This window comes from Rhamphochromis longiceps, linkage group LG8 (genome assembly GCF_057381845.1).
Source record: "Rhamphochromis longiceps isolate RC_006_pf linkage group LG8, R_longiceps_female_GT1.1, whole genome shotgun sequence".
Classification (NCBI taxonomy): Eukaryota; Metazoa; Chordata; class Actinopteri; order Cichliformes; family Cichlidae; genus Rhamphochromis; species Rhamphochromis longiceps.
This window is the reverse complement of record NC_140564.1, coordinates 3,890,664-3,905,360: the sequence shown is the minus strand read 5'-3', so window position 1 is coordinate 3,905,360 and position 14,697 is coordinate 3,890,664. Positions and strand designations below refer to the sequence as shown.

Genomic DNA, 14,697 nt, shown 5'->3' with positions numbered 1-14,697 from the left:
CCCACTGTATTTGTTTTTGAGTGTGTGCGTGTGTTTCCAGAGTGGCGGTTTACGCGCATCATCAGGCCGGAAGGTTATATATACGAAGAGCTGGAGTTTTCACCATTCACGCAATGGTCCACGAGCACTGTGTGGGAGTCAGAAGCACCACAACGGAAGACATGTGTTTTGGAAATTGTCACATTACTATCACTATTCAACTATCTTCACTATAAATAAACTCACTCTCTATTTTGGAAAGTCCTGCATTTGGGTCCCGTTCTTGGCCTGAACCTGACGGACCCATTCTTTCATTCTTTGTAGAAGCAGCCTACATGCCTGTGTACTTGATTTTATACACCTGTGGCCATGGAAGTGATTGGAACACCTGAATTCAATGATTTGGATGGATGAGTGAATACTTTTGGCAATATTTTGGGAAATGTTCTGTATATTCCAAATTCTTTTCATGATAACTACAGTTTTATTTGTAATTTGGGGAAATTGCAGTTTAAAGTATGATTTGTGGCAATCTTCAAGCCCAGAATTACAGTGACTTCTAATTACTGTAAGGCGCAGACTTTTTACTTAATATAATTATTCATCCTGACCTGTGTTTCTTGTAGTCATTCAGCTTCTTGTTGATGAGAGCCTGTCTTGAGAAACCAATCTCCTATAAAGAATGAAAGCCACAAATTAGTTTGGTGTATGTGTTTGTGCAGCCAGTGCAAACTAGCAAATATTATTCATACCTCGTTATCTGTTTTGCTATTCTCCCTAATAACCTTGATCCATGCCAGCATGTCATCGCTATCCTCGGCCTGAAGCAGGTACTCGCAGAAATCCTGCGTGGTCAACCTCAAGGTGTGTTTCCGCTTGGTTTCACTGTAGGCAATGTCAATCAAGCAACAGCGGATGCTGATTGGACAATGTTCAACCTGACCGGGTCCTGCTCCTGCCCCGTGAATCACTGCATCTCGCTTGTCTTTGTAAAGGAAGAGTGAATGGGAGCGGAGAACGGAGAAGGCGCGTCTCCACGGTCGCATACTCCCACCGACTTTCTGTCATGAAGAAAGATGAAGAGAAGGCATAACCTTAAAAAAATGTACCGTTTAGCAACTGAAACTACCTGATTGGCTCGCTGAAACTCATTTCTTCACATGACACTGGAAGGTGTATGTCATATTTTAAAGAACTTAAACATTTAGCCAGAGTTCTTTGCCTGATGCTGGTTTGGCAACATAAAGATGACCTATACAGTATTGTACAGAGTTTTGTTTTGATGCTGTGTCTGATAGGTGTATTAATATATTTATTATCACAGGCAAATACCAAATCAGGATGCACCGTTCAACAGCAAATCTCACAATACAATTATGCTTACTTGAGGGTATATGGAAATTTGCCCAACCAACTTGAAGGAGGCATTTGAAGAGGTGTGTGTGTGTGTGTGTCTGTGTGTGTGTGTTGGTCCATTTGGTGTAAATTTAGTTTGCATTGTTTTCAAAACTCATTCCTGGTGGGTGTTGTTGGTCTTTTCCAGGGCCGATAACGTTTATGTGTTTTGTGGAAAGACTTTCTAGGTGTAGCCAGGAGGCAGGTGTTTTCTTTGGTGATCTCAGAAACCCCTCTCTCCTTTTCAGCAAACACTAAGTGGAAAGTCGGAATAAGTGTCCTTACATAAGAGCTGGCCATCTCTTTTTAGTTTGCTAACACCTGGACACGGACAAGCATTAGAAAAGACATCCTGCATAAATGCAGACACAGTGGGGTTTTTTCTTCTTCTTTTATTTTTACCTTTCCCTTCTCTGTCAGAATCTGTTTGTAGTGCAGCCAGCCCTCCTTGTGAACATCACTGAAGGTGATGATACCCAGCTCAGAGGTGGAGTGGCGCTTGGATCGGGCGTCCTCTTGGGCTTGCAGACTTTCCAAAGACTGAAACACATTGTGGAAGTATTATGTTTCGATCTAACAAGACTGGTCCATCTTCAAAAAGCAGGACGTGGAGACTTGCACTCAGTCTGGCCTTTTCTACATTAAGTGCTGTGTGGAGAATCTGACAGTGACAGAAAAACTATCTGGGTTTTTCCTAACCAAAAACCTTGGATGATGAGTGAAGTGCAGGCTCTGATAAGAACTCTTAACTTTGCCTTCAAGCTTAGGGACAGTTCTCTGTGCAGCACTGCCAGAGCCGAACTGAGTAGAGACATCAAACAAGCCAAGGAGGCCTACAGGAGGATACAGGACTTCCTCACTTATAATAACCTCTAGCATCCAAGCCCTCACCAACTACAAAGGCCAGAGCCCCCAACCCGTAACAGCGGCCACAAACTCACAAAGAAGCTCAACACCTTCTTCACTCTGTTTCTTTGCCCCCCCCCCCCCCCACCTCGCGGCTCATGCCACTGTTCCCACCTGTCTGAGAGCCCCCATCATCACTCACATCCAAAGACTGGTATAGACAGCCTTATTGACTACAGGCCTATAGCCCTCATGTCTGTATTCATGAAGTGTGTTGAGTGGATAGTGTCACAGCACATCAAAAACTCTCTACTCCCCTCCCTCAACCCCCAACAGTTTGCTTACAGAGCAAATCAGTCCACAGAGGATGCCATCACCATCACCCTTCACAGAGCACTGAGCCATCTGGAGAACATGAAGAGCTATGTGTGCATGCTCTTCATGGGCTATAGCTCAGCATTCAACACCATAATCCTAGACATCCTCACCACCAAACGGAACCATCTTCAGATCCCCCCCTGCCACCTGCTCCTGGATCAAAGACTTCCTCACCAACCAGCCTCAATAACTCCATTTCTGGGAACCCACATCTCTGCTGATCTCACCTGGACTCACAACACCAACACCCCGGTAAAGAAGGCCCAGCAGTGGCTGCACTTCCTCTGTGTCTTGAGGAAGAATAATCTGGACCAGAAGCTGCTGTTGGCCTTCTACTGCTCGTCAGTGGAGAGTGTGCTTTCCTACTGCCTGGGTGTTTGGCATGCAGGGGTTGCCTACCCTCGGCCATTGCCAGATCCTCCTGTCTCAGGAAAACCAGAGCCATTGCACCCCGCTCACCACCTGATTGACCCGCTTCCCTCTGGTTGGCACCACAGGTCAATCAGGTCCAACACCTTCAGTCTAACAAACAGCTTCTTCCCCTGGGCCATTTGGACTGTTGACAAACCCCCACACCCCACTCTGCCCACTCACCTCACTAATCTGAGCCATGGTCTGAGTAACTCCCACCACAGACTCTACTCAGACCAAGTATTTAATTTTCTTTGCACTATTTCCAAGCACTTTGCAACTTTGTGTGCCTTTTTCTTATTTTTGTACATATCCCTCTTGATTGTATATATTTCTCCTGTTTGCTATTTATTCCTGTTGCTATTTATATTTTACTCCGGCACAGTTGGTGTGGAGCACCCACAATTTTGTTGTACATGTACAATAAAAAATAAAGAGCTATTCTATTCTATTCTTATGGAACTTACAAAGAAAGACAGTGGTTACTGGGTTCCTGTAAACATCAATGAACTAAATATAGAAAACACATATGACAATATCCAGGTCAAGAATTTAGAAATGAGAGTGACTCACCCCATCCGTGAAAAAGCTCTTGACCCTTTTTGGTAGTTTACTGTGGAGCAGACAGCAAACGAGTTACAGATATAGACGGTATATTGCAATAAAATTCAAGTTTTTAAAGTTTTATTGATTACTCTGTATTATTTGGTTAAACTAGAAGATTAACTTTTTTCACAGTACGTCAGGCATGAATGTTTGCATGTTTGCACTTCATTACTCATTCCTTTGAGCCTTTCTGATTTCACTATTGTGTCAGAATCACTGGATTCATGATGTTCCGTAAAAATTTTGAATCAGCTTAGACCAATGAGCAAAAATACCTGCACAGAAAAAGTTGTTCAGATCCTTACATGCATATGAAACTGACTGACATTCCATTCTTAAGCCATAACGTTTAATATAATGTCAGCACCATTTGTAGCTATGACAGCTTGAACTTTTTAGGGAAAGCTTTCCACAAATTTTAGGAGTGCATTAATGGGAATCTGTGACCATTCCTCCAGAAGTGCATTTGTGATGTCAAACAGTGATCAAAGGAGCTTGCAAAGAAAAGCATCTGGACTTCTTTAAGTTACTTGAAGACCGAGAAGCTTCTTCAGTTCTAAGTTCAAATGGTGGAGAGTCCCAGATATAAACCTAGTGGGAGTTTCCCCCCACAGAGGGACAAAAGGACCCCCTGATGATCCTCTAATCGCCTGAGCCAAGGTGGGAAACTGGGTGTGGGTCCCAATCAGCCAGAGTTTCGGGTGTGTTCATTGTGAAACCTGGCCCCACCTTATCATGCGAATTCCTGAGATCAGATGGCCCAGGATGTGAGTGGGCGTTAAGGCGTCTGGGAAGGGATCTCAAAACTGGATTATAGATGGCAGAGAGTTGGTGTCGTAAACCCCCGCCTCTGTTCAAAGATGGTCGCTCACAGTGGACATATGTCCACTGTGAGCGACCACAGGGAGCACTGAGTCCAGACTACATATCTGAACTAATTGTTAAGTACACTGCTGTTCGCTGTCTTAACTCATAAGCTCAAAATCTATTAGTTGTCCCTTGTACAAGACTTAAGCCAGTCTGTGGCACCAGGGCTCATTCCAGCTCTGTTAAAAAGTTAACTTCTGTTGACGTACTTTTGTTATTTATGTTATTATTTATTTCTCTATGACATCAGTTGTGTTCTAATTGTTGTACAATTTGACTTTTACTCTGTAAAAACCACTTTAACCTCCTGACCTGGACATTCATTTATGTCCTATGTAGTGGACACACAAATCACAAAAAAAGTTCAACTGAGTCTCTGAGGTGGAAAATGGCCTCATATCTGGAATGACACAAAGCCATCAAATTTCATTTCCAGGATTCTCGACTTACGAGAAGACAGGGCTTTCTTCCCTGAAGGTGTTGAGACCTTCATCACAGGACCTGGATCTCTCAGTGGTGATGGCGAGTAGGTAAGAGGATCGTCGATTTTTAATACTACCTGTAAATACGCAAAGTAAGTCAGAGAGAAAAAGAGGAGAAGGAGACAGAAGCCGAGGTTACAACAAAAAAGCCAACAATTGACTGAGACACTGGTCGATGAGTTAATGAGTAAACATAAAATATATAGTGTGGAGTAAAAAAATAGTTTTTATACTTTGCTTTCACATAGCATGGGATTTTAGCCTGCCATGCTAACAAGGTCGTATGCTAAAACACTGCTTTAGATGTGCAATCTTATTAGACAGAAAGTATGTTCTTCTATAAAGAAGCATGAAGTTGAATACAAAAAACTGGAACTTACTATTATAGTCACGTATAGTCACTTTTGGAAAGCAGTAGATGACCTGTTCAGTAACTTTTTTTTCTTGCTCTCCTACTGAGCCTGAGATCTGGACTCAGTGATGTCTTGTGAAATGTACCTGAAACTCATCTAGAACTCTTTTTAGGCTCGCTTTTGTGTAATTTTTGTTTTGATTTGTTTCTTTAAACATTTTTGATGTGAAGCACTTTGTGATATTTATCTCATTCTTAACATTACTTAAGAGTCTAATCTAGAAACATTTTTCACAAGAAGCTAGACTTGTTACACATTGTGACAAACACTTGTGACACAATAATAAAGTGACCATTACTACTGGATTAGATAATTATTTGCAACAATATGGATACAAAGTGTCTTCACCTCTTCCAGCTGACACACTTTATCACACAGCACTGCTGCAGACAGACAGGCACTCTCCTCCCCTGAGTAGCAGCTGAACTCATGAACAGGAGTTGATGTGCGCATCACTGAATAACACTTAATGGGTCAGTAAAGCTCCTGTTGTAACAACAGTAAGTCATAAATAGAATCACTAAATGTCAGCCTGGTCAGCACACACAGCAAACATAGGTTTTTAATAATTATCAATTATTCACTAGCCATGTTAGCTGTCTTTTAAATTTCATCAAAGTAGCAGCTAGTTGCTATGGCTAATAATAAAATGTTATTTGTTCCAGTGAATCTATATGCATGACAATATTGACAAACAACGTGGTATTAGGGAGACTTTCCTGATTCCAACATTTTGTTTGGGCTTTTTTGTTTGCTGCCAGGAGGATCTTAAAACAGTATTTGTTGGTAAAAAAAAAATAAGAAAAAAAAAATGTATATTTGAGTTAAGCAGCAAACAATGTTCAAATTCAGCCTCATTATTAGGTATGTTCAGTTTAAGATGGTTTATGGTCAGGCAATTTTTTTGTGTAGGCTGTAAGGTAGGAAAACTGGAAAATCACCCATGGAAGCTATTTTTTTTTTAAATTCTTATTGTTGAGTCATGAACACGACCTTAACTGAGGCAAGCGAGGCCTTTTTGAATTAACATGGTGGTCTGTTGCAAACGTCATAGATTGCTTAGAGTCAGACCTACTTTTTAGCTGTTGTTTTTTTGTGTCTTCTTGTTTCAGCCAAAGTTACCATCTGTTATGATTCGGCACCTCTGATACAGCGCATCTATGCAGCAGTGCATTCAGGACTGGTCAGCGCTTTGTTTTTTCAAACTTGTGAAGCCAGACGAGCCAACAGCACCGGAGGGCTACGCAATCTTCAGAGCCAGGTATAATGCACAGGAGCGTGGCAAGATCCACGGAAGAATGACTTCACACAATTTAAATTATTTATTTAAATATCACATTTAAAAATGTGATATTGTGATATCATTGCTGTTGTCCCACGATACCTGTGGAATCGAGGATTGTTGTAAAACAAAAACAGTGTTGAGTAAAACTAGACCCCGAAAGAGGAGATACTAGCAGCTGGTGATGTGCAACCTAAATGTAAACACGACTCTTGTGTTTGCTAGTTGCACTCCATACGATAGGAAGAGCAGATGATGGATGAAAGCTACTGATGCTGATGGGCTTTAGGCAGCTGGTTAAAAGCTCGACCATGATTTAACATCACAAAAACCATTTTTCAGTTTCAATTTTGTGACAATTATGTGACAATATTGTGACTCCTGTAAAGCCTGAAAAGGTAAGAGGTTAAGTTACTTCACTTATTATTGAATTTAACTGTAAAGCAGTTATTTTATATTTTTACTTCGTTTTTCAGGGGGAACAACCAACCAACCAACCAAACAAACAAACAAAAACCTACCTAAATAATTTTTAGGCCTACATTTGATTTATGCCTTGCCACTAGGTGTAATACTGCTGCTGCTGACACCATGGTTAAATAGATTAGGCAGTGTGTAACTCAATAAAAAAGGGTGGAAAAAATGCCCTGTATTTATTTATCGTGGCTCAAGAGTTGGGAGTTCGTCTTGTAATCGGAAGGTTGCCGGTTCGAGCCCCGGCTTGGACATTCTCGGTCTTTGTGTCCTTGGGCAAGACACTTCACCCGTTGCCTACAGGTGGTGGTCAGAGGGCCCGGTGGCGCCAGTGTCCGGCAGCCTCGCCTCTGTCAGTGCGCCCCAGGGTGGCTGTGGCTACAATGTAGCTGCCATCACCAGTGTGTGAATGTGTGGATGACTGGATATGTAAAGCACTTTGGGGTCCTTAGGGACTAGAAAAGCGCTATATAAATACAGGCCATTTACCATTTTACCATTTACTCACACATATAAATGTGACCTGGTGCTCCATGCTGCAAACGTCAGTGAAACATTGTTGGTTTTTTTGGTTTTTTTTACTATATTGACAAAAATACTTTTACTGCAACTTTTCTTGAAATATTGTGATATAATTTTGATAAATGGTAAAAAGACTGGCACTCACAGTGCTTTTGAGACAATGCTGCTGAGCTATTTGCCTAGCTGACAGGATCTTAAAGATTATTTGTGCCTTCAGTGGCATTTTTTGTAAGTTTTGTGAACTAACCCTCAAGTTTTAGTTTTGGATCATATATTAAAGATCTCTTTGATATATTTTATTTCTCTCCATCTGTCAGCAGACTAGACAAGAAATGTTGAGAATAATGAATAATGACATAAAATAGCACTTTTAACATTGTTGTAAATATCCAATTTAAAAGCATTCATTATAACCTTTAAATTTGTTACAATCTGACACCGTATAACTATGCAAGTTTGAGGAAAGGTTACTAACCTATGAAGGGAATAGAGGATAAGGAATCAAATACATTCTGTGCCAGGTTGCCGCTGGACCTGCGGTTGGGAATAGTCTCTGCAGGAACAGGAGAGGTGCAGAGTGTCAAACCAGGCAGCTCTGTGGACTCCACAGGTGTGTTGTAGTTCGAATGTTGCAGAGTCTGAATGGGTGTATGACGACCTGGAGGCAGCTTCTGCCTTAGGACCACCTCTTGAGTCACAGATACAGGGGAGATGACTTCTCGGTGCTCCATTATCTCCTCCTCTAATGCAGACTGAGGGGTAATGAACTTGGACCCTACATCAGTATCAGCAGGGCTGTCTCTGGTGGCAGGCCTCCAGTCAAGGTGAGGGCTGCTGTAGCCAGGCTCTCTAAAGGAGTGGGCTTGCTGAAAGACATGACCAGCTTTGTGGGAAAAAGTAGGGCTGTAGCTTTTGTAGCCCACTTGCTCTTCCTCTCTTCCTCTCCTTTTCTGGGGCTCTGCTACTTGCTGACCTGACTGTCTCTCACTGGGAGGCCCTGTAGAAGCAGTTGTGATAGATGATTTTCCTGTGCTTTGGTGCTGAGGTTCTGAGGTTCTCAGGTCTTTTTGTATGTTGAATTTTATCATGTTGGAGCTTTGTGAAGTCTGTTCAGAATGTGGACTGACCAGAGCGGAGGCTTGGGCCAGTGTTTCCATAGAACGTCCGTAGTTGTGCTCATATTCGGCATAGGCTGCCAGCAGGGTCTCTGAACAGGACTTCTTTGCTGGTCCTGATGAACTACCACAGCTGCTGAACCAACAGGAATAGTGGGCAGCAGCAGCTGCCTGGTGATGCAGGAAGGTTTCTCTTCTCCGTTGCTCTAAAGAAGCCACAGCAGTAGCTGATGGTTTGGGAGTAACTGTTAAGCCCAACCCCAGCTCAGCTAAATGATCCTGAGATATACTGCGATACTGGGGTGAGATGCATTCTGTGCCATGAATGTGGCTATAGTCTGACAGTTGCTGGTGGTAGAGGGTGCCAACATGAACATGGGCAGGAGCTTTCCGAGGTGGAGGTAGAGTTGCAGAAGCGATGGCTGCATTGTGGTTAACAAAGTGAAAGTCCAGTGCAGTAATGGCAGATGAGGACCGTCCGCGGTGTCCCCCCAATGGGGCAAATCGAACGCTTGGATCCTCAGGACTCCTAAACCAACACTCGGGGGGAGTAGAAGCAGCAGGGCGGCGGTTGTCTAATGGTGGGGTGACAGGGCTGGTTCGACACTGCCAGTTGTCAAGGGAGCTGTAAATGTTGCGGCTAGTCTGTGAGGAAGTAGAGCTGGGCTTGTTTGACGGATAGTAAGGAGGTGGTGGCTCTGGGAGGTTTCGGGCTTTACTTGAGTATGGCTCATTGCCTTTCATGTAGGCGTCCTTGGAGTATGCCTGAGGACAGCAGGGGGGAGGAGACAATGTAAAATCGAAATACAGGATGAACAGCAGGGGCAGCAAGAGGGCAGAGTGGGCAAAGTCAGTCAGGATGCACTATGCAGCACTTTTTCTGGCTTTTTGTCTGTAAATCTTTACCGTACAACCAACATTGGAACCCAGCTTTTAAAACTTCAAAGCATTTTCAACAGGTTCTTTGTTGGGTGATCTATTTTTATCTCATCCCCTTCTCTTTTAACAGAATTAATTAATTACACAGTTACCTGTGCATGCCAGCTGATAATGAAGTCCTTTCTGTCCATGCACAAACATTTGAACAGTTTCTGAATGAACTGAAGCAGAAATTTAAACCCCTGTTGTTACACTGATGGCTAGCTCACTGATGGTTACACAAGTCACAAGGGAAAAGAAGAGAAGAAGAGAATATTAAAGAAAGACTATACTCACACTTACCAACTGCAACACATCCTCATCTTTTGGCATAATAGAGAGCTCCAGAATGTTTTCACTACAAAAAAATAATAAATAATACCATAAAAATGAGTCTAATCCTTGATAAAGAATTTAGATGTAATCAATGAGATGTAAAAAAAAAAATCTCCAACCTGTTTTGGATGAGTGCTATAACCTGAGAGTAGGTTTTCCCCAGAATGCTCTGCCCATTCACCTTCACCAGTCTGTCCCCTGGAAGACACAAAGGCACACACACTAAGAGAGGAAAGGAAAAAAAAGTTGCATGCACAGGGTGTGTGGTTGGGTTACTAAAGGACCTAAAGTGTTCCCAGAAAATATCTCCCACACTATTAGACCACCAGCAGGCTGAACCATTAACATGAGACAGGATAGATCGTTGCTTTCATGTTGTTTAAGCAAAATTCTCAGATCAGGCAACATTGTTGCAATCTTCTGTCGTCCAGTTATGGTGAGCTCATGCCAAAGCATCAACTCCCTGTTTGTAGCTGACAGGAATGGTGCACAGTGTGGTCTTCTGCTGCTGTAGTACATCTGCTTCAAGGTTTTGCGCATTTCGAGATGCTCTTTTGCATACCTTGTTTTAACGAGTGTTTATTTGAGTTACTGCAGTCCTAACATCTCAACCCAGTCTAGCCATTCACCACTTTTTCAAACATTGGCATTAAACTCTCTAGTTGTTGTGTGGGAACAGTTTCTGATTGTCAGCCGTTCAAATTTCAGCTAATGGTCTTGGCCGTATCTGCATGCCTATGTGCTGTGTTGTTGTTTTTACGTTAGCAATCAGTTGAACAGTGGCACTTGGCAAATGTCTTAGTAAGGCAAGGCAAGGCAAGGCAAATTTATTTGTATAGCACAATTCAACAACAAGGTGATTCAAAGTGCTTTACAGAGACATTAGAAACAAAAACAAATAAAAAGCATGATTTAAAATTGATTAAAACAAGCAAACAAACAAACTAACTAAACACACACATTTCACACCTGTTCGCGCAATCTGAACCCTTATCGTAAGGGGAGCTACCAGTCCTTCTGTGGACGAGCTACTTTCTATTTTAAATTCCCTGAATTTAAAATACTCTCTAGACCCAGTTGGGGAGCTACCCAGAGCTCTAATCCCACACCTGAGGAGTGCTATATAGTAGTGTGTATATAGCACTCCTCTAGTCTTACTAACCACTCAAAGGGCTTTAGACTACATTTATTTGCATCAAATAGGTAAATCTATTGGTTCTTATATATAGCGCTTTGCTGCCTTCTACCTGAGCACTCAAAGCACTCTATCCAAGATGCCTCACTCACCCATTCATACAAAAACTATATTTCTATGATTAAGTGCTTTCTATCTATATTTCACACAGAGATTGTCATGGTCCCCGTGTCTGCCCAGCCGGCCCCGCATGTCTACATGTGTTTTGTATTCTTTCTCTCCCTCTCCCTCTCTCCTCTCTGCCTGAGCGGAGCTCACTGCGGGCTCCCGCCCTTGGCCCACACACCTGTTCACGATTAGCTGTCATTACCTGTCCACTATTTGAGGCTGGGACGCAGATCCCAGCCTCAAATAGGGATCTGCGTCCTCTCGTCGCTGGATGATTGTGCGAGACACGTTAGTGATCCTCTCAGCTCCTGTGAATCTTTGCTTAAGTGTTTTGTGACTTGTGAGAAATTTCCCTCTCCTGTGTGATAGTTTTCCTCCCCGGACCTGTGACCTTCCTGCTGTGCAAACGTGTGTGAGTTTGGGCGTGAAGACGAGAACGAGTGTGAGAGAGCTTCCCCTTGGACCTTTGGAACCCTGGATTTCCCCCCTCACTGTATATATTCTGCACTGGTGTTATAAATAAACTGTGTTTGGAAACCTCAACCTGCTCTGCGCTTGAGTCCCTGCTGTCGACCGTGACAGAATCATCCAGCCAAGAAAATGGACTCAGCAGATTCAGCAACCTCGACCCCCACTCTTGCCACACTGGCAGCGATGCTGGAGCGACATGAACAAATGTTTATTCACATTCGGGCAGAGCTCACAAACCTCACGCAGGCTGTGGCCCAGCGAACACCTCTGCCGGCAACTCCACCCGCCGCCGCTCAGAAGGCGCCAGCTCCAGCAGTAAGTGCTACATCACCTGCTCCTACACCTGTTCAATCTGACAGATTTCTTCCTACACCGAGAACTTTCACTGGAGAGATTGATAAGTGCGCTGGTTTCCTCACTCAATGTGCCCTTCAGTTTCGCCAGCAGCCGCAAGCCTTTTCTAATGATGGTGCGAAAATCGCTTATTGTCCAGTTGCTCCAGGATCGTGCTCTGACCTGGGCACAAGCTGTGCTTCACGTTAACCCTGAAATCACTTTTTCTGATTTTCTCGATAAGTTTAAAAGTGTGTTTGACAGGGAATCCAGCCGTCGCTGGCCAACACTTACTCGCGCTCAAACAAGGTAAGCGGAGCATGGCCGATTTTTCTATTGATTTTTCTACTTTGGCTGAGCAGACAAAATGGGGGAAAGAGGCTCTTAAAAGTGCATTACTTGCTAATATTAATGATGGGATAAAAAATGAACTGATGCTTCGTGAACTGCCTTCCTCCCTAGATGCTCTTATGACCCTGTGTATTTGGGTGGATGACCGAGTATGCGCACACCAGAGTGCACACACATGCTCGGGTCATGAGCCATTGGGTTTTCATGGGACCTCCACAACAGCCAGCGGGCTGCGCGACTCCGACACATGTTTCCGAACCTCTTTCATTTTCCCTCTCGTGCAATCACACGGAGAGGATTTGTTTTTTTTTTCGTTTACAGCGCCACTCACCCCACTAGTGCTGGATCACCCCTGGCTTGTACTCCACAACCCGCACATTGACTGGGAAAAAGGTGACATAATGGGATGGAGTGTGAATTGTCACATGAACTGCCTCCGGGCAGCCACTCCACCCGTCCCACTTCCGCCCACTAACTCACCGCTCGGCTCCCCAGACCTCTCAGCGGTTCCGTGGGTTTATCATGATTTGCAGGATGTGTTTTGTAAAGATTGTGCGCAGTCCCTTCCCCCCCACCGCCCGTACGATTGCGCTTTCGATCTCCTTCCCAGAGTCCCGTTGCTTTCTAGCCGACTGTACAGCCTCTCCCAGCCTGAGAGAGATGCTATGGAACATTACATCACGGAGTCGCTTGCAGCGGGGTTGATTCGCCCCTCCTCTTCCCCTGTTGTGGCTGGTATTTTTTTGTGGACAAGAAGGATAAGTCGCTGTGCCCATGTATTGACTATTGGGGCCATAACCAGATCACTGTAAAGAACAAGTATCCTTTGCCGTTGCTTTCCTCTGCTTTTGAGCTGCTTCAGGGCATGCCTGTCTTTACCAAACTAGACCTCCGCAACGCTTACCATCTGGTGCGCATCAGGGAGGGGGATGAGTGGAAGACTGCATTCAATACACACTTGGGCCTCTTTGAGTATCTCGTGATGCCTTTTGGTCTGATCAATGCTCCTGTGTTTCAAGCAATGGTTAATGATGTGCTTCGTGATTTTGTTAACTGCTGTGTTTTTGTGTACTTGGATGACATTCTGATCTTTTCTAAGACACTCACGGAGCACCAAGTTCACGTGAGGCAGGTCCTGCAACGCCTCTTGGAAAACTGGCTCTTTGTGAAGTGGGAGTAGTGCGAGTTCCACGTGACCTCGGTGGCTTTTCTGGGCTATATCATCAAGAGGGGGAACTTAAGGATTGACCCGGAGAAGGTGCGAGCGGTGGTGGAGTGGCCCACACCTCCAAATCGCCGGCAACTGCAACGCTTTTTGGGATTCGCAAACTTCCACAGACAATTCATCCGTGATTTCAACAGAATCGCTCTCCCTCTCACTAAACTCACCTCTCCGAAAGTTCCTTTTCAGTGGGATTCTGCCGCTCAGCAAGCCTTGACCCTGCTCAAAGAGAGAGTCACCACTGCTTGAGTCCCTGCTATCGACCGTGACAGAGATGGATATATCAAAAAGCAACTTAAAAATATGTGGCATGCAGACTGGAGCAGGCAGGGACTGAAACACCAGCCTTCCACTCAGTAGATGACCTGCTTTGCCTCCTGAGCTACAGCCACCCAAATTTGGTAACTTTTGAACCCATTTATTCATTGATAGTGTGTTATTAGTCTCTGAACAAACTTTTTTAAGTCTTACTACTCTATATTGCGAAGACAGGTAAAGACAAGAAATTTCAATCTGTCCATTCATCCATTTTCTTCCACTTATCCAATTCAGTTTGATGAGTGGACTGCAGGCTATTCCAGCTGCCATAGTGTGAGAGGCGGGTATACCCTGGACAGGTTGCAAGTATTTGCAGAGCTAACATAGGAAGAATGACAACCATTCACATTCACACCTATTTGTAATTTAGACTCAGGAATTGACCTAATATCACTGACTGCACATCTTTGGACACTGTAGTTCTCTTTCTTTCTGTTCTTGACATTGTTCCAAATACAAAATTAACATATACATGATATGATAACATACACATATAGGTGTGAATCTGTCATAAAATTACATTGTTATATGTTATTATAATAATTCAGTTTTAGATTATACCATAATCTTTTAATAAGATTTATGACTATGCCAGTAAATTTTATCCATGTTGACATGTATGACCCCAGACAGGTCCAAGACTAAACAACTATTCAGATCGTTACTGAGAATAGA

At 43.6% G+C, this 14,697-nt stretch overlaps 1 protein-coding gene across 1 annotated transcript in view; it reads right to left on the bottom strand.

Moving 5' to 3' along the window:
- LOC146662918 (rho GTPase-activating protein 23-like) overlaps window positions 1-14,697 on the bottom strand; it is a 52,608-nt gene that overhangs the window by 14,984 nt on the left and 22,927 nt on the right. The window contains exons 5-12 of the mRNA XM_085415491.1: window positions 10,144-10,222; window positions 9,986-10,046; window positions 8,131-9,535; window positions 4,933-5,041; window positions 3,583-3,622; window positions 1,777-1,914; window positions 732-1,040; window positions 591-652 (exon numbers count right to left, since the gene is read on the bottom strand). Coding sequence (XP_085271617.1) covers window positions 591-652; window positions 732-1,040; window positions 1,777-1,914; window positions 3,583-3,622; window positions 4,933-5,041; window positions 8,131-9,535; window positions 9,986-10,046; window positions 10,144-10,222 — 2,203 coding nt within the window. The remainder of the gene's footprint in view (window positions 1-590; window positions 653-731; window positions 1,041-1,776; window positions 1,915-3,582; window positions 3,623-4,932; window positions 5,042-8,130; window positions 9,536-9,985; window positions 10,047-10,143; window positions 10,223-14,697) is intronic.